This window comes from Amborella trichopoda, chromosome 6 (assembly GCF_054954075.1).
Source record: "Amborella trichopoda isolate Santa Cruz 75 chromosome 6, AtrichopodaSantaCruz75HAP2 v2.0, whole genome shotgun sequence".
Lineage (NCBI taxonomy): Eukaryota > Viridiplantae > Streptophyta > Magnoliopsida > Amborellales > Amborellaceae > Amborella > Amborella trichopoda.
Window position 1 is genome coordinate 50,619,244 of NC_142341.1, and position 19,820 is coordinate 50,639,063.

The following is a 19,820-nucleotide window of genomic DNA, read 5'->3' on the forward strand; positions in this document are numbered from 1 at the left end:
TGTTGCGGATAGATTCCAATGGATGTATGAAATACTAGGGAATGCAGTCCAACAACCATGTCCCCTGATGCATTTAATACTTCTCCAATTTGGAGGGCGTGTGAGGTTTACATAAGGCTGCCTCCTTATATTGCAGAATTAAGATTCACTTCACAATTTTGTTTGGAATGTAGTTTTAGTGTCAGAAACTTTATTTTGCTTTGAGAATTTGCATTTGTCCTTAGTTATAAAATTGAAAGATCCAAAAATGCTATAGATCAAATAGATCTATAAACACTTGAAAATGTTAAAAATAAGCGTCCCAGATAACTTGTCCTAAAATTCACTAATTTTTTGAACTTAAAATTCAATTGCTTTTTTATATCCATATATCTCGAGTTCCAAATGTTCAATTAAAAAGTTCTTCAACTTCGAAACACTCTTTTTTAGCATATTTTTGAGGTGCACAATATAGGGTTGCAACCTTATATAAAGGTTTTCCATTTGGAGAACTATTCTCAATTTGATATACATAAGATCTGACATATGGATGTGTAAATGGAGTTTGCAATTTGCACATGCTGAATCAGTCTTCAGTAGACTTCATACTGTCAAGTCCAGAAAGATAGCCTCATAAGACAAAATTCACATAATTAGCAAATATAAATTACAGCCGTAAAATCACAAACAACTGTGTTTTTCCACAGCAAGGACGATAAGGGCCCCTAAGGAGTTCACCCCTCTGAGGACAATCTGTATAATGCCCACTTGAACTTGGAATTTTCAACACAGTACACTGCTCTTATTTAGAAAATTAAAATAGCTTATCATATTTCTCAATTTTTTATTATTATTTCAAACTTTCGTATTTCACCTTTTTGTTTTGGAAAAACAAATCATCAACCAGATTGGCCAACACTTTGTAGCTCGACAGTCTACACTCAACATTCAAAGTTGCATTGCTGGTTTATGCGATTGTACAATTTAAAATAATGTATTCTTCAGTTTTGTCAAGATAGAAAAAGAAATCCATTTTGTATAACATCATTATCATTGTCAAAACTTTTTTTTAACTAATTATAGTTGGCTACACGAATCCTGATCTGCCATTTTACTCTATTAACGGTCATACTCTCAGTAAGGCTATAAGTCTCTACATCTTTTCTTATTACTTCCAAACATGTCTTTTTGATTCAACCCCTTGCACTTTTTTAGCTTTATACTTCAACTAACTCTCACCTCCTACCAAGCTTTATACTTAAACTAACTCTCACCTCCTAACAGGTGTTGTACGAGATCTATGGCGCATATGGCCAGCCCACCTAAGTCTACTCTTTCTTATCTTATTACCTATTAATGCCACGCCTAATTTTTTTCAAATGTATTCATTTTGAATTTCATGTGTTCATCTTGTTACTCATTTATCTCAACATCTTCATCTCCACCACACTCATTCTAGAGATATATTGTTTGCTGATGACCCAACATTCTATGAATATATTCTTCATTGCATAAGATATTTAAAGTTCACAAGCTCTAGAGGCTCTGTGTATCAGCACAACAGTATTAAAAAAACACTAATATCTGGATCTCATTTGTTTGTTAGTGTTCCTGACCATCTTGACTATTTCTCCAATAAGCTTAGTTTATCTAAAAGACAATCAAGACACAGTTTCTAAAGAGTTAAAAGAATAAATATGCGGTAAATCCACAATTTCCATTTTCCAGCATTGACCTTCTCAAAAACCTTCGAGTGTAGAAAAATCGGCCCCAGTCGGCTTTTTTAAGCCCCTTTTTCAGTTTTGTAAGCACCCAGCTTCTTCTCAAATTTACTGCACTAACAAAATGGAGGGCTGAACCTAGTGTCTATTAAGAAAATGTAGCTCCTGATTGCTTGCAGTGCTCCAAAAAACGCCAGGCGGTCAGGAGGGTCTAGGCCGCCCAGTTCTTGCGGCCTAAGCTCAAAAGGGCACGAGATGTGTCCAATAATTATATTTTAAGTGCAGATTTTATATAAAAAATACCTATTCATTCATTTTTTATAGGGTGCATTTTGCATAGAGCGGAGGTCCTAAATTATCAATATAGAAAACACCTTCAAATGGTGTCGACAAATGTGGTTTTACTACTGAAAATATTTGTGATAGCCTCAAAATATATTTTCATATCTAATTATAAAATTTAAAGCTTAGTGTAAATCGATCAAATCTATGAAAACTTGAAAATCTTGAAAATTGACGATCCAAAAAAGCATTGCAAGATGCACTATTTCCAAAACTTGAAATCTATTTTTTTTTTCTCCTGTTCATGCATCTTGATGTCGAGATGATCAATTTGAGGATATTTGAGCATCAAAATAACCTCTTTTAGTGAAATTTTTAAGGTGGGCTCTAATTTGATTGTTTAGAGCCTTGGCTCTATATAAACTTTTTCCTTTTTTATAACCCAAACAAAAAAAGAATAAAAAATACCCCACCCATAGGTATTTTGGGGTATTTTTGCACCTAGGCGCGTTGGCCCAGGCCTCCCTAGCCCACCTAGGCGTTGGAGGTTTTTTGAATCAATGACTGATTGCAAATGCAGCCTAAATTAATCCATACTTTGTTTTGTAAAAGATACTAATGCACGATCACAAAGCCACTTAAATTTTTTGGAGCTAGAACTAAATGTTGAAATCCAAAACTTGAGCGGCAGTTGTACACTCATAAGGATGTCTAAACTAAAGATATGCAGAGACATGAAAACATACTTAATTCTCAATTTTCACATATCACTAATACCATGTGCAATCATAAAGTTGAATGAAGCATGATGATGCCTTATCTTCACAAGAACCCACATTTTGTACATATCATACAAAGCGACAGACAAATTATGAAACCCGATTTTTTCTTTCTTCTCCCTTTTCTATGCTTTCCCTTTTTTTTGCAATCTGAATCATTACATGGCATGCAGCATCTTGAACTAAAATTACTCTACAAAAAAAAAAAAAAGCATCTTAAGTTCAAATGAAGTAGGCAAAAACTTGGAAAATGAAATAAGGCATTATTTTTAATTAATAGTCTTTCACAATATATTAAAAAATCAACAAACAACAACGAATTAAACCTTAGAAGCACTGCTATTTGATTAAACTCACAACAAGCGTAGTATTTGGCAGAGATGACCAAAGATGTATCTAGGTCCTATGAAAGCATGGCAGAAGCCATAATCATCAGTGGGCACTCTTTTTGTCCTTAAATATATTCCAGAAATAATATTCTGAAGAAACCAGTAAGGAGAACAGAACAATGGCCAAAAACATAAAATTTCACAGAAAATGGCATCAAATTAGAAATGGACCGAGTTATCAAATAATAATTAAGAAGATAAGAGTCACCCAGTTTCTCCTGATGATTTAGACTTTATCATGACTCCAGCACTCTGCATCCTTCGAAACCCTGCATCCTGTTTCCAATACTTATCTCCAGCAGGATCATGAACCAGTCTTCCATCAACCATCGTCTCATTCCATTCACTATAGTTCTCAGTTCTCAAAAGAGTCCCTCTGCTTCATTCATAGATACCTTTTTATTTTATCTTTCTTTCTTTTAGATGAAAAATAGGAGTAGTACCAAGTAAAGTACATACGGGATAACGAAATTACAGTTATAAGGTAATTTTGTTATAACTCAATGTGTATAATATATTAGAAATCCGAAAGCTTTCTGTGTGACCCCCAACCACATAAATTATAGGCAATCAGTCAGTTCGATTTGAATCGACAGCTCGGTTTGCTCGTCACAATGTCATGCCAAACCACTGTACGATTATTTTTTCCCTAACAAAACCTTTCTGGCTGAAATTGGGGCGTCCCATCTCCTTCCTGGGGTGCAAAAAAAAAAATCTCATGAAAATAAATTACCAAAATGGCCCCTTAAAGTTTCAGGGGTATTCAGGTAATTTTTCATCACAGGGTATATATATATATATATATATTTATCATGTGAGCCCCTGTTGGATGTATGTATGCCCCAAATTTTGCTGTAAAAGGATTCATAGAATAAAGACTAAAAATAAAACACTCTGCATCATCGAATCAAGATCTGACGCTCAAGAGCCAGCTTGTGACCTTGTGACTCGAGTCAACTCAGCCATCTACTCAGATCTGATGGCTGAGATCAAGGATCACATTTCCTATATATGTGGGTAGGGTCACAGGAAGGCTTTCCCATTAGAAATTGCATGTATATTAAAATTTAACAGCTAAAATAGACCATTTAATGCAACAGCACCCAATCAAAAGACAGTAATAACAACAAACAACAATTGCAACAACAACAGGAACAATAGTAGTTATTATTTAAACAAATTATTATTACTATTATTATTATTATTATTTGGGAGGGTGATGTTCAAAGACACGTATTATTATTTTTCAGTGAAAAGCACTTGCCAGCAGCTAGCTTTTACTGCCACCAATTTATCACTCCATACAATATCAACAGAGGTCACTTGGCGCCATAAGCCACATAAGGATACAGATCTAGAAATTACTAAAGTTTTACAAGTCAATGCAAATATTACATGTATTCTAAAATAAAGCATATCTACAAAGTACCTATGGAGTTATGAACTTATCCTTTTTGATAGTTAACAACATATTAAACTCGGAATGGATAATTCATTCAATGAAAGGCAGGCCCATTCTCCTTCAATATGCCCAAAGAAGCTTACTACCATTTATTGTAGCACAAATTGCAGCAAAGCACATGCAAGTAGTAAGTGCTTGCTCGACAACAAATACAACAATTAATCTCCGAAGAATTAAAATAATAGTAGATGTGCAGTATAAGACACCAAAAAAAAAGTATATGAGGCCTTGAGTGTTTTCCTTATTAACTTCAAATTTACGCAAGAAAGATAAGAAAGAGGAGAAGAAATTCAGATTCCAATACACACAGACATCATCTTTTAGCCATATGACATGGACTAATTCATTAAAAAATGTGTTAACTATGGAATGTTCAACATGAAATTTTTAAAACAATCTTCAACCAGAGCCTGTTCAAACAATAACTTCCACAGATTGACAAACATGACAGGATGAAGTATACCATCAGAAGACAAACCCAGCATGAGAATTGGATGATTCAATATAATTTCAGTCTCTGATACCACCAAATCCTTGTGGAAAGTAACCTGTTGAAATCCTCAAGACAATGAGAACATGGGCTAGACAAGATCAGTACCTCCAAGTGGAAGGGCATTCATCTGTAAGCTTCTAGGGTTACCAGATGCAAGAAATCCCACAGTGGGGAGTGAGGGATCCGTTACAGGCTCGATCTCAATAAATGGAACGTCACAAGTACCCGATCGCTTCAAGCTGAAAACGAATGCTAATGCAATCCACCCAAGCATAGAAACAGCCCAATAGTTACTCATGCCATGGATCAAACCCCACGCAATCATATATCCAACAATAATTCCTGATAAGTGACCCAAAAAACTTGCTTGTGGAACAATTATTGAGGTGAAGATGAGAGACTCAAAAGGGGCAAAGCTTATGGGCAAGGAAAGCACCCCAAAAAGCTCAAGCTTTGAGGATGGCTGCTTGACTGCAAGAATAGTCATCCACCCAAACACCACACATGAGTACCCAACTGCCGTGACCCTTCTGAAGTATTCGATATTAAATCTCCGGATGAGAACATGGTAAGCCACTAAAACTAGCACCCCAGATAAAACAATAAGCACCAGTGTATAGTGGATGTAGAATTCAATGCCAAGGCCTATGTGACCCAACTGCTCTATGATTCCAAGACTCCAAAGGGCGCTTATGTTGAAGACCAGGTGAACGATGCTGATGTGTGAGAAGGCCGAGGTGATGAGCCTCCAATACTGCCCTTCTCTGGCTGCTTCATAACTCAACCCCACATGGGAATAACCAATGTTTTTCTTCTGAATATAGAACCATATTACACTGCATATTCCAATTATACAACTTGTTGCAGGCTTCTGCAATATCTCATAGAAAAGAGGTCGCCCCATTAATAGCCTTCTGCGTTATTCACAATGCAAACTTCTTATCCATGGCTCAGATAAAATCTGCCATGCAGAAACACGCTGAACATATTCACCCAGTAAAATCAGGAAAAAACAAAAAAATTCTGAGATATGAATTTAGCTTGCCCCACTGACATCATGAGAGTACCAAGTTCTTTTCCCAAATAACCAAGTTGAACGTTCTGAAATCTTCCCACAAATAAACCCAATAGAAAATAAATCGTTACAATCGCAAACAGCAGTAGGCTTTACAAGATTACTGGGTTTATAATGTAGTTCTAGTTCCTTCTCTAAATGAAAACTTGGTGTTAAATTACCAGCACCAAACTTCACCCCAAATAACAATTCAATTTTCCATAAAAATCAACTCAGTCTAATAAACCCAAAATATAATCCAGCGCAATATTGATTGCAATTGATCATCTAAATCTTATCAAAGATGAATCACAATATAAAGACACCTAACTACTCAAAAAACTATTTCCCAGCTGATCCACTACCTGAATCTCTTCTTTTTCCTACAAAGATGGCCCCTTTTGCCACATTTATCCAGCTGAACAGGATCAGGTCAGAGCCCTCGCATTAACAAAAGTAAACAAACCATAGATTAAACAAACAAAATGTAAAGCTAACCAATCAACGATGAAATGTATTCGAACGCAACCCACATTTTCTTCGATCAATTTGCCTTTCTTCTCAGTTAAAATGAGTTTTCTCTACCCAAATGATTCAGATTAAGATATCTTCTTGTAGCAGGCGATCTTTCGGGTTTTGAATCAGCCAAACAAATCAACCAAAATACCTACAAAAATCTACAAAGACTGGCCACTGTTATTCTCACAAATACAAGTTAACCAATTTGATCAAAGGAAAACGCTACATAAACAGTTTCAGCAGGAAATTTTTTCTAACCTGAAATCCTCAGTTCTTTTGAACTAATAACCCAGAATTTTCTATGAGAGCGTTTTCAAAATTAGGGTTTCGTACCATGACAAAAGAAAAGATTCAGCTTCATCGACTAGGTTATTGCCTTTGAAATCTTAGTTGAAATTTTTTTTAGGGTTTTACAGAGAGGTAGAAGTATTGGGGTTTTGCAGAGAGATCAAGAATTAGTTGATGGAATTGTACCTTTGATTTCTGATTTCTGATTTCTTGCTTTGCGACCGGTGTATAAACAGTTGCAGAGTTAATTGAAGATGGTTGGACTTTATATGGACTGAGAAAGTAATTAAGTACAAAGGCATGGTTTCTGAGTTGTTTTATGAGTAAACGTTTATACGCGGGCTTGCCCGCATGATAACTTCCAATTACCACCATCTCCTTCTATGGTTCCTAGGACTCCATGTAGATATGCGGTCCCTCTCTTGGATCCGATTCTTAGGTGGATGTTGGACTTAATTTTTGGATATATATATATATATATATATATTCTAACATGAAAATAATAAGAGGTAGATGTAAAGGATGAAGTTTCTATAAGTCCTAGGCTTTATGAAAACCAAATAAAGTCTTACCTCAAATCCTCATCTAGAAAGTATTTTATGCAGTGTAAATTTCCATGATGACTCTAATATCAATTTTCAACATTGATAATAAATTTTGAAACTCAACAAATTCTATAGATCTTGCGAATATTTGAATGGTTATTTTTAGGACGAAATAGACAATCTACATAATTTGTTAAAAGGACCCGATTTCTATGCGGCCAAGTTTGCATATGTAGAAATGCAGACCTCTTAATAAATCTATTTATAAGATAGATTTTAAGACTTAATTTTTAAGAACATGTAATTTCTGACATGGAGATCGTGAACATGAGAAAATAAATAAATTTTAAAAACTATAAATAATAATGCTAATAAGAAAATTTTTTAGATAGAACACCTACTTGCATCTATCTTTAAGATGGATGCTTTATACTTTATGGATTGCATATGTAGAAATGTGGTCCAGCATATTTAAAACAATTTCCTTGTTAAAACATACACCATTTTTTTATAGTTTGAAACCTTAATGTTTTTTCACAACTATAATGTTCAAGTTGAAATGATCGATGTAAAGACTTTTGAATGCTTGAATTATAGTTTTTTATGAGTTATTAGGTGAGGTTTTATTTATTTTGATAAGGCTGCCGCCCTATCAAACTATTTTCCATACGTAAATAATAATAATAATTTAAATAATATTTTATCTATTTATCAAAAGAACATAAGCTATGCTCCCTTGAGAACATAATTTACTCCCTCAGAAGATGACCTACTTGGTAACGAGAATCACTATATGATTATTCTAAAAAAAAACAAAATTGAAGTTTGAGTTTTATAAGACTTAGATCTGATCCACTAAAAATTGGATGGTTTCTATTCAATATTAAGACATTTTTTTTAATGCATGGAGGGCACAATTAATAATTAATTAATTGAGGTTAATGTAGGTGATAAATAAATTATATTCCCAAAATCCGAGGTCCTAAACTAATCCTAGGTGGCTTTTGTGGGAGGAAGTAAATGAACAATGTACTCTTAGAATATCTTTTGGCTTATAAAAAGGAAAACACTTGTATAAGGGTGAGGCCCTAAACCATCAAATTAAGGTGTACCTTAAAAATTCATTAGAATAAGTTGTTTTGATGTAAAAAAATCCTTCAATTCGATCATCTCGACCTCAAGATGTATGGACATGAGAAAAAATATATTTCAAGTATTAAAAATAGTGTATCTTGAAATGTTTTTAGACCTCCAATTTTTAAGTGTTAGACCTATTCGATATATATTAATTTTGAATCTTTAAATTTTATAATTAGAGATGAAAATAAATTTTTAGTCCATTATAAATTTTGTTGGCTCTTAAATTATCTATTGCGCCACTATTCGAAAATGCACGTACTTTGATTGTTTAGTGCCTCAGCCTTATACAAACCGCAACTAACTCAAATGAAAACTCTAAAATCTTAGCCGCTACAACTCATTACATTTTTTGGAATTTTCCAAATTATTGAGATAGACAAAATGCTAAATTATTAAACTAAGGAAAAATTACAAAAAAACTCTCAAAATTATACTTTTTATGCAATTTACCTCCGATCTAACTTTTTCTCCTACTCTTTTCCTCAAAATACATGTTCTATATAAATACCTCCAATCAAATAAAAAAAAAAAAAAAGGCTACGCTCTCTTATTTTTTTTCTGATCCACACCTCTCTCTCCTTTATCCCACCATAAATCCAACACCATGTAAATGTGGTCCGACAGTAGCGATTCGATACTGTGTAAAGTGTGGTTTGGTAGTTATAAAGGGCAATTCAACAGTAGATGTTATTGGATTTCAAAGCTCCATAAATGTGGTTTGGTAGTTGCACAAGGCAGTTCACCTCCAACACTATGGTTTGGTAGTTGCAAAGGGCAGTTCACTGGTAGATGTTACTGGATTATAAAGGTCCAACACTATGTAAAAGGTGGTCTAGCAGTACTCAATTCGATCCGATAATTATTTTAGGGTGATTCGATAATTGTTTTAGGTGGTCCGAACTTGTTCTCTCCGAAAATGTGATGGTGCAATTTGGCAATGCGCTAGTGGGTCCAAAAGTTAACCTCCGGCTAAAGTGATTTTTGTGTAAAAAAAGGCATTTCTATCTAAAAATGAACTTTTTCGAAGGTACGTTTACAGAGAGTTGGTTGCGAGGAAAAAAACGAGAGAAAAAGCTAGCTTACGGGGTAAGTTGAATAGAAAGATCGTTTTTTTTAATTTTTAATTTTTTTCCTTAAATTAATTAGTCTGGAGTTCTGGACAGTTTTTTGATAATTTCCCTGATTAGTGTCTGTCATGGAAATGATTTCCTTCAATGCGATTGCTTCCTCAAATCTTTATAAGCTCTCTGTCGGACTGAGAAATTGCGACCCAAGTTTTCATTCTACCTTTTTCTCTCTCCTCAATAAACCATGCACCGATTATTCTTCTCTCTCTACCCCAAATCTACCCATCTCAAGAAGCTCAAACGTACTCTCTCTCTCAAAATCCAAAGGTACCCACATCATGAATTTCGCCATTTCCAGAGTTGCATCCATGATAATTCTTCTCTTTCATTTGGGGTGCATGAAACCATCGAAAATGGGATTAGATTTTCTAGGGTTTTCAGTTTTAGCAGTTTTTTCAGAAGGTTTTCCAGTGAAGCAAGCAGAGAGTCACTGGAATTTGATGTTGTAGTGGTTGGTGCTGGGCCCGCTGGTTTATCAGCGGCGATTAGACTGAAGCAATTGTGTAAAGAGAGTGACACTGATTTATCTGTGTGTGTTGTGGAGAAAGGTGCAGAAGTGGGTGAGTTAATTTGCATTACATCTCCTCTCTCTCTCTCTCTCTCTCCCTCCATCCCTCTCTCTCTGGGTTTACAGATGTTTTATTTGATGAGCACTATAATGGTTATTCTTACTAACTTGAACATCTGGAAATTCAAATCAACACAATTACTGTTAGTCTGGTTTGTTTTGATTTTGAATGATGAAATTAGACTGGTTTTCAATTCTTCCTATTGTTTTTTCATATTTAGGCATTAAAATTATAATTATTGTCCATTGGGGATGTTGATTATATTGCTTGGAAAATCATTTTAATGATCTTTTTATTCATGCTGATGTTGGAAACCCATGATTAGGAATGTCATATGTTTTTTATTGTCTCAAAGCTTCTGTGACTTTTATCTGCTGTCTCCTTTTCACATCTTTTAAGGAATGGAATACTCAACCAAGCCTCCGAGTAGTTGTGGTTTGTGGCATGGTAAACCAATTTGAAATGGATACAAGCAACCGAAAAATCAGTAGTCTCTTATTTATCAGTCACTTTCTTTAAGAATTCATCAATTATACGACGATAGTGGAAATCATATCGATGAACGAGACCTGTTTTAGCTTCGTCATTTATGTATTGCTTCCCTTGTTAAATTTTATTAGTCTTTTTGTTCATACCAATGTGTGAGGAGGAGTCTCCATAATTTTATGCTTATGGTGATTTTTATAGTCTCCTTATGTATGCGTTTACTCCATTTCTAAATGCTGAGGCATTATTGATTGCTATCACTATAGTCAGAGAGACCAGTGATTGTTGCTCTTCCTTATGTTGTTTATGTATCCTGTGATTTGCAGGAGCTCATATATTATCTGGAAATGTTTTTGAGCCACGAGCTCTAAATGAACTTCTACCTAGATGGAAAGAGGATGGGGTATGCTTTTTGCGATTTGGACTTCATCATCACTCTCTCCGTATCTCTCTATATTATGTAACATGCTACAGAAGTGAACTGTTAAAAAAAAAAAAGAGCCATAGAAATGCTGTCATTTCCTAAAAAGTTTTTGGTTTTTTAAAGATTTATGAGAATATCTCTGCCACCAGTTTCAGAAGCTTAAGAAAATGACTACCCTTAACCTTATCTCATCCTTCGGTGATGGATCAAGCTGAGCAGCAAGGCTAGCAGGGTTGGACATAACCCCCTCCATTGCTACCTCTTTCTTTCTCTCGGTGGGTATATATACAAGTACTGTAAACATGGGAATGGTAATATTTATCAAAAACAATTGGGTATGATAGATGGAAAATACAAAAACCTAAAATATGGGTGTTGTTTAAAACGGCATATTAGTGAAAAGAGAAGGAAAATGGAGAATTAAGGATGTCTCATGGAGATGCAAGAAATGAGCAAAAGTTTAATTGCTTATATTATTTTTGCTGCCAATGGTTCTTCATGATCAATGAGTGAGGTGTTGGGAAACACTTTCACTATGACTATGCTTCATTTCTTAAAATATTCAGAAACAAATAGGGAAACTGACCAAGAAAGATTCCCACTCTTCCATTTTCCTATGGGATAGTATGGAAATTTCTAAGATTAATGGTATAGAGGACGGGCTGTAGGGGGTTATGGGTGTTTTCTCTGCTGCCCATTGCCCCCCTTGTCATTGCCATTGGAAGAGGAAGATTTTAGAAAGAGTGGTCCATTTTTTTTTTTGAATAACTAAAACTAATCTGGTTAGTTTTATGTTTTTCCACGTGTTACTTAGAACAGGTTGCATTTTCTGTAAATTTTTAGTTTTCTGGGGCATTTTTTTGTCTCTTCGCATACGTATGTGTTGGGTTAGCAGATTCAGCAAAGGCCTCCCCATTTCTTCTCTGCTTTGGATGCTTTGGCAGTGTTTTTGTTTCCCTTTAATTTATAAGAGGGCTTTTATGTACATGATCTGACAACCTGTTTTCTTGCAATTAAAGGCTAATTTCTGTTCATGATGTGCAGGCTCCAATTGAAATACCCGTCTCTTCTGATAAGTTTTGGTTTCTTACCCAAGACCGTGCTTTTTCACTGCCTCCTCCATTTGATAACCATGGGAATTATGTGATAAGGTGGCCATGGATTTTTCTTGTTAATTTCAGTTCTGAGAATTTGTTGCTTACTTAACCTTTTGCCTGTGTTCCAATTATTTTCTTTACATTTGTCTTATGTTTGACTGAATGCATTATATAACTCTCAAAACAAGTAATTTTCTAAACCATGGGGTGTAGTTCTCACTTAATTCATTTCCTCTAATTGTGGTTGTTTGCTTTATGGTAAAAGAGTAAGTACTATATGTCATGGATATGCTCTTATCAAGTGCACCATGGAAAACTGCAGCCCATTGGGTCTGCAGCCCATTGGGTCATCACATACAATGAAACAATGGATTGTGATGGAGGAGACCCGGCATAGGGGTCCGGTTGTGTTCCGCTGAGTCGAACTTTCTCTCCATCATTATCCATCATTTCGACCAATATTCATGGTTTAACGGAGTATGCTTTTGCCATAGTGAATTGCATTATACTACACTGTCTTGTAGAAAAACTGGAGCACAAATTTGGTGTTACTTATTTTTTAGCATTTGGTGGTAACCTTGCTTATTTTCTCTGTATGAATGCTTCAGTTTGAGTCAGCTAGTACGCTGGATGGGAACAAAGGCTGAAGAATTGGGTGTTGAAATATACCCGGGTTTTGCTGCTAGTGAAGTAGGTTTATTTATCATGTATTGATTGGTACCCAGAAAAATCTCTTTATTGTTTAAAAAAAGATATTCTGATAATCTGGCAGATTCTATATGATGCCAATAATAGGGTTGTTGGAGTTGTGACAAATGATATGGGTGTTGCGAGAGATGGTTCAAAAAAGGAAAATTTCCAACATGGAGTGGAACTAAAAGGCAGGTATTCTTATTTGACAAATCGGGTTGTAATTTTCCTCTGCTCTTATTTTTCAAGAAAAAATTGCTTCAATGGTTCCCTTGCCTTGCAAGTTGTTATGATTCCCAAGTACATGAGTCTCTAACGGGCCTAAATTTTAGTGTTAGACATATCTAATCGTCGCATTTTAATGTTCTTACTTTCAATCTTTCCATGCACTTGCCATGATGTGTTTCAGACATCATATCCACATTCTCCTTTCTTCTTTATAACTTGGAAAATGTGTTTTGAATTTTTTAGTTTCCTTATTTTAGTCCTATGCTATTCAGCTGAATGAGATTATGGCAGGAAATAAGGAGTTTAAATATGAAATGATGGTGCAGGACGGATTACCCTTCTTGCTGAAGGCTGTAGAGGTTCTATATCACAGGTATCCCTGAAGTGACTGATGTCGGTGATACATACCGAATTTTTCTTTCCCCCATCTTTTTTCCTGTAACTTCTCATCCAAGTCTTTTCAACATAAATGTCCCTCTCCTTTTCTTGTATTTTTACACTTTTTTTTCGCCAACTTCCTCCCTTTCTCCTATGCCTCTCTTCCTTTTTCTGGGGGAATCTCTCTCTCTCTCTCATAGGCACACATGCACACGGGTGTGGGCACACATAACAACAACCACAATAATTAATAAAAACAACTGGGCTTCTCACCAAATTCTTTTGCTCGCATGCCTCTTCCTTTGGGGAGAGTATCTTTCTCTCATGCTTGGGTTCTTTTCTTCCATATTTTCTATGTCTGTTTACTTTCCGATGGGAACTCTCCCTCTCTCTCTCTCTCACACACACATTGGTTCTACCTGTGTGTCACAGGGATTGTGGAGTAGTGGAAATCAATTGTTTACTTTGCTATGGGAACTCTCCCTCTCTCTCTCTCTCTCACACACACATTGGCCCAGTTTATTCAATAGCATTTTATGTTCTTTTCATTGACAGAAAATAATAAGAGATCACAAGCTACGGTTGAAGGCCCACGCAGAAAATCAAACCTATGCTTTAGGTATTAAGGAGGCAAGTATGGTTGTGACCCTGCTAATTTTCCTTCTGACAATATTAAATATTTTGTCTTATAGGAAGTTGTTGGTGCGATTATTTTTCTCAATCTTATGTTGATTTTTAAATGGCAAACACTGCACTTTTCCTTTCACAACATGCAAAGAAACTAAATGTAGAAGACTGAGATATATGTTATACAGGTGTGGGAAGTTGATGATGCTAAGCATAAACCCGGCCTTGTCTTACATACTTTGGGATGGCCATTGGATCATAAGACATATGGAGGGACTTTTCTATACCATATGAAGGACAGACAGGTTTGTAGAGATTTTTTGTTTTTTTCAATAGACAAAAACGGAGTTTGTTTATACTTTTCTTGCTTCTGTATTGTTAGCATTCTATGTAATAATTCTTTTTCTCTCTTTCTAATTGAAACCCCCCCCCCCCCCCCTCCCCCCACGCCCACCCCCAAAAAAAAATAAAAATAAATCTCTTGTACCTCAGAAATTCCTTTTACATGTAAATATTTTTTTTCACTACTAATGAACTCCAATAAATTAATGCCTAACTTGCACAGCTTGTGGAATTAGGGGCATTAGGCTATTGTTTCATATCTATACTGTTGAGTTTTTCTTTTTTTCCTTCTTTGGGAGTTCTGCCATCTTCAAATTGACTTTGTTAAGCATACTATAGTCTCCCAGTTGTGCACTTCAGTCATTTCTTAATCAATTGATTATTATGGATATGCAGGTTTCCATTGGTTTGGTTGTTGCTTTGAACTATCAAAATCCTTACTTAAATCCTTATGAAGAATTTCAGGTATGGATCCTATGCTGATTCTTTTTATCCCTGGATAAGTAGCACTACTCTGGTACGTTGTTATTGTTCCCTAGACTGAAGCCTCAAAAAATGTCTTCTATAGTGCCATCTGGTGAAATAGGCTTTTTTTTCTACAGGGGTAACTTTTCCGTACCATTTTTAAAAATGTTTTTTGCCCTTTGTAAACGCCGCCAATTAAATGGGACCAATCCTTTGTCCTTTTTAATGAGAATTCTATACTTGTCCTTTTTAATGAGAATTCTATACAATTTCTCTGAATAAAGCAAGTATTTCTTCCTAAGGTTGGCTTCCATGTTCATGATACAGAAATTCAAGCAACATCCTTCTATCAGGCCCCTTTTGGAAGGTGGAAATGTTCTCCAATATGGTGCCCGCACCCTTAATGAAGGTGGCTTCCAGGTCCATTCATACCCAGCAATCTCATGTGTCATACTTCCATATTTTGCAAGTGTCCCTTCTTATTTGATAAGGAATCAGTACTGTAGTCCGGTGGAAATTAGTCTATTAGGGTCATGACTGATGACATCATGGATGATGGAGAGCGGGAGCCACCAGAAAGGAGCTTGATCCAAATGGTAGCTCTCTTTCTCTCTTGCTGCCACTTTACTGGACAGTCTTGACCCCATTGAACTATGGGTTTCCTTCTATACCCTCTGGACTATATAGTACACTTCCCCTTTTCTATGTTACAAACCTATGTTTTATTTGACATGTGATTTATGAATTATCCTTTAAATTTCGATTTCCGGTTTTACAAAATACCTTTTATTTCATTTCGGAATTTATGAACTTGATTGCATTACAGTCAATTCCTTACCCCGTCTTCCCTGGAGGAGCTCTCATCGGATGCTCAGCTGGCTTCCTAAATGTCCCCAAAATAAAAGGATCTCATACTGCTATGAAATCAGGTTTTCTTTTCTACCTTGTCAGAGCAAATCTGTCTGATTGTCACCTGTACCTTACCATTACTATTGTGGTATTTATTGCTCAGAATTACAATCTAATTTGAAATCAGGTTTGCTTTTCTACATTGTGGGAGCAAATTCAAACTGTGCAAACTGGACATTCAAAAGCGAATTATAGTCTCTTATGTTAATAGTTTTTGTCATTTTAAGCATAAATGCAAAGAGAAATGAATTTTATATAATATTTACATGGTTTTTACCTTAGATATCTCCATTTGTTCAGGAATGCTTGCAGCAGAAGCAGCATTTAATGTGTTTCATAGAGGAGCAGAGATGGACACTTATTGGGATCTATTGAGGAAGTCTTGGGTATGGGAAGAGCTTCATAGAGCTCGAAATTACCGGCCAGTGAGTAACACACACTCTCTCTCTGAGTCATTACATTTTCCTCAACAAAATATTGGTATTAAACTATTCCACCACAATTTTAGGCCTTCGAGTATGGATTGATTCCTGGGTTGGCTATTTCTGCTTTAGAACAGTAAGAGCGCCCTTTTCATTGCTTGAGATCGATCTTTCTTTCCAGTGTTTGAGTTGAATTAATCTCTATAATCTTTTCCTTTTTATACATTTAAAGTTGCAGTCACTTCAGATGCCTCAAGATTAATTTAATGGATGGTATTATTATGTTTCGGGTTCAGTTATATTTTTAGGGGAAGGTTGCCGCTTACGTTAAAGCACGGAAAACCTGATCATGAAGCCACCTATGTGAGGACCCACAACATTAAAGTCATGTCATTGTTATTATCAGTTGTTTATTATTATTATTATTATTGGTGGTAGGAGTAGTAGTCGTAGTAGTAGTTGAACTTATAGCCAGAGATGGAATAACTCATCTCTGTGTTATTCCAAGTGCAGGTTGCTGCTGCTCACAAGCCAATTGTTTACCCAAAACCTGATGGCGTGGTGTCATTTGACTTGCTAACCTCACTATACAGGTTGCTAAAGGCTTGGTCTTATGTTGAATGATTTATTGACATGAATATATTGCTTTTCTCTGTGTGTGTGTGTGTGTGAGAGAGAGAGAGAGAGAGAGAGAGAGAGAGGGGAGAGAGAGGGAGAGTCTGCCCATCTTTAGAGGGAGAGTCCACCCATCTTTAAAGGTAGAGAGATGTTCTTTTCAATGCAGGAGTAACACTAACCATGATCATGACCAGCCTGTTCATCTCCGCCTGAAGGATCCATCCATACCACAACTTGTAAATCTGCCTCAGTATGCCGGACCTGAGTCACGATACTGCCCTGCTCGTGTATACGAGTAATACAACTGATACCCATGTCATATAATTTAAAGATAGCAGACACCAAAGCTTGAATCTGCATATTTTATCTCTCTCTTAGGAAGAAATTAGTTACATTTTGTTTATATGATGTCGTAATACAAAGCATAAAATAAGATTGTTTACCTTTACCTTTGGTACAACAAGGTTACAATAATCCTGAGCTGTCGAATGTGAAATCCATTGGCTGGAGGTGTGCCACTGACTACACTCAAAAGTTTGAGAAACTTTGTTCAGACTTTGTGCTGAGAAATGATAAAGTCTCCAGCTGTACAATGTCACATCTGATGGTTTTGGGTGATTGCGACTTTTTTGTAGCAAAAGATATGATCTTATAGTATACAATACCTTCAAAATATTTACTCTTTACGCTTGCTGTAATTTACAATTGGTGTATTGTTTTGCTCGGAACCCTCAGATATGTAGCAGATGAGAAAGGCTGCATGAAACTGCAAATTAATGCTCAAAATTGTCTCCATTGTAAGGTAAAGATTGAAACCTTGGGTTCACTATGAAAGCCATGGTTGTTTTTGACTATTTACTAGAAAATTTCATAAGTTTTTCTTTCTTTATTTGATGCATATTATCTCATTCCCTTGTTATGTTTTCTTTTTTTGCTTCATCATCCAGTTTTCATAAACTATAATCCAAAAGAGATGTCAGAAATATGCGTGTGTGTGTTCTGTTTAGATAATGAAAGTTAGCCTCTGTCCATAAGGTAGCAAAAATAAAACCTTTTTTCATTCAAGTCTCTCTCTCCCCGCTTTCCCTCCCTCCCTCCCTCCCTCCCTCCCTCCCTTTTTTTGCCTTTTTGCTACCTGTTAGTGAATTTATTGCCTGAGCATTTGTGATGGCCTAGTTTATTGATTTATTGAATGATTCATTTTTCAGGCATGTGATATCAAAGACCCTAAACAGAATATAGAATGGAATGTACCTGAAGGAGGGGGAGGGCCAGGATACACTATCATGTAGAAAATTTTTTTTCCCTTTTTTCTTCTGAAAAATGCAGTTGCATTGCCACAAAACCTGCCAATCGTTCATATCCACCTTGAGGATCATAGATGTTGAAAAAATGGATATCAATCTCTAATTTTGGTTCATTTTGCAACACTAACAACTTTGGATTGCCCAAGTCACATATCTGCTATATTTGTACCATCTTTTAAGCTTCAAATTCTGGAGTCATGAAAAATCTGGCCATAACAAGTTTCCCACTGTTGTATATGTTCTTTCAAGTTGGGTTTTAATTTTACAGTGCCATTTTGAGGTTTGGAACTCCCCGTTTTTTTCCGACATTAGTTACCGTTTCGTGATGGAGAGAATAAAGAAGAGGGCTTTGTTGAAAGAATGTAACTGTACTCGGTGGAAAAGTCCTCACTTAAGAAAGGGAAAATGTATATAACTTCAACTATAAAGGTAGTAGACATTACAATGAGACTGTTATCTTTCGTCCTTAAAGGTCACTAGTGCTTCCAAGCTATATGATATAAAATTGAACCAGTTAGGGTTTTTCGTTTACATTGTATGTTATTAGACCATTTATATTTAGTACAAGAAAGAAAAAAATACTTGTAGCTGATAGCTGAGAAATCAAACGGCTTGGGATGTCACAAGATGAGAAAAATATTATTTTGAAACTTTGAACGTAGTTAAAAACACCTTTAATCACTTTATTTTGCATTTAATGACCAAGGGTTATTGTGACGTCTTTGTACAATAAATAAATGGTTTTATCGTATATATATATTTTTTTATTTCTCATAAAACTTTTATAGATTTTGTACACAATAAGTGGTAAGTGCCCTTGATTATCCGGTTGTACATCTAACAATTAGAGATGATTGTAACATTTTTGTACGGACGAAGTTAGATTTCACATCTTAGAGTTAGAGATGATTGTAACATTTTGTAGTGGCCAAAGTTAAACAACAATTTTGGGAAAAACCAAGAAATTCTAAAATGGCATACCCAAACAAGGCAATCACTCTCCATTTTCTGAAATTTAGTCCCATCTCTAACTCAAGTAAACACCTATTTCTCTTTAAGATCTGGTTAACTCTTTCTATAAACTCCTCTCTCTAGGAAACACTGGGATCCATGTATCTCTCTGAAGGTTACTTCCTATCTCTAGCAAACTTTAGGTACAGTTCATTCGATCACCCATGCTTCAAGTTTGGGAGCTAAAAGAAAATATACCCGAAATACATGTATACAAAATATCCATATTATGTTACTTATGAAAGCATGAAAGACACCATGGAATAAAGGTGTTTTTTACTTTTTACTACCCACATTTCTCTTGAATAGCCTTTTTATATTTTGATTTACATAGGGGCCTTATTATCCCATCCAAAAGGTGTGGTGGTAGAGGCAGAATAGCTTTTTCTTAAAACTTTGAAAAGTTTTATTTTTGATAGTTCAATAGTAGAAATCGAACTTGAGATGTAACGTTGCTAATGCAAATGGC

At 35.5% G+C, this 19,820-nt stretch overlaps 2 protein-coding genes across 43 annotated transcripts; one reads left to right on the top strand and one right to left on the bottom strand.

The window, feature by feature from the left end:
* Positions 1–4,925: 4,925 nt before the first annotated feature.
* Positions 4,926–7,231, bottom strand: RBL13 (RHOMBOID-like protein 13). 4 transcript variants are annotated; one of them, XM_020676374.2, is made up of 2 exons: positions 7,153–7,231; positions 4,926–6,066 (listed from the first exon to the last, which is right to left on the bottom strand). In XM_020676374.2, the coding sequence occupies exon 2, from the start codon at positions 6,007–6,009 to the stop codon at positions 5,194–5,196; it is 816 nt and encodes a 271-aa protein (XP_020532033.1). In that variant the 5' UTR covers positions 6,010–6,066; positions 7,153–7,231; the 3' UTR covers positions 4,926–5,193. The 4 variants fall into 4 exon arrangements, with proteins under 4 accessions (XP_020532033.1, XP_088725266.1, XP_020532032.1 ...); XM_088869140.1 differs by lacking the exon at positions 7,153–7,231 and adding an exon at positions 6,525–6,665; XM_020676373.2 differs by lacking the exon at positions 7,153–7,231 and adding an exon at positions 6,525–6,662 and having other exon boundaries at positions 4,926–6,019.
* Positions 7,232–9,819: 2,588 nt separating this feature from the next.
* Positions 9,820–18,545, top strand: ETFQO (electron-transfer flavoprotein:ubiquinone oxidoreductase). Of its 39 annotated transcripts, none has more exons than XR_016057284.1 (18): positions 9,820–10,338; positions 11,160–11,236; positions 12,302–12,408; positions 12,963–13,044; positions 13,150–13,239; positions 13,564–13,645; positions 14,206–14,280; positions 14,466–14,582; positions 15,016–15,084; positions 15,412–15,504; positions 15,911–16,013; positions 16,294–16,418; positions 16,502–16,551; positions 16,712–16,778; positions 16,929–17,008; positions 17,200–17,328; positions 17,769–17,835; positions 18,242–18,545. XR_016057284.1 is itself a non-coding variant. In XM_088869143.1 (18 exons), exons 4-18 carry the CDS (start codon positions 12,985–12,987, stop codon positions 18,323–18,325), a joined length of 1,275 nt encoding a protein of 424 aa, XP_088725269.1. In that variant the 5' UTR covers positions 9,966–10,338; positions 11,160–11,532; positions 12,302–12,408; positions 12,963–12,984; the 3' UTR covers positions 18,326–18,545. The 39 variants fall into 39 exon arrangements, 11 of the variants coding, with proteins under 11 accessions (XP_088725268.1, XP_088725269.1, XP_088725277.1 ...); XR_016057287.1 differs by having other exon boundaries at positions 9,821–10,338; positions 15,412–15,493; XR_016057283.1 differs by having other exon boundaries at positions 9,824–10,338; positions 13,599–13,645.
* Positions 18,546–19,820: the final 1,275 nt, after the last annotated feature.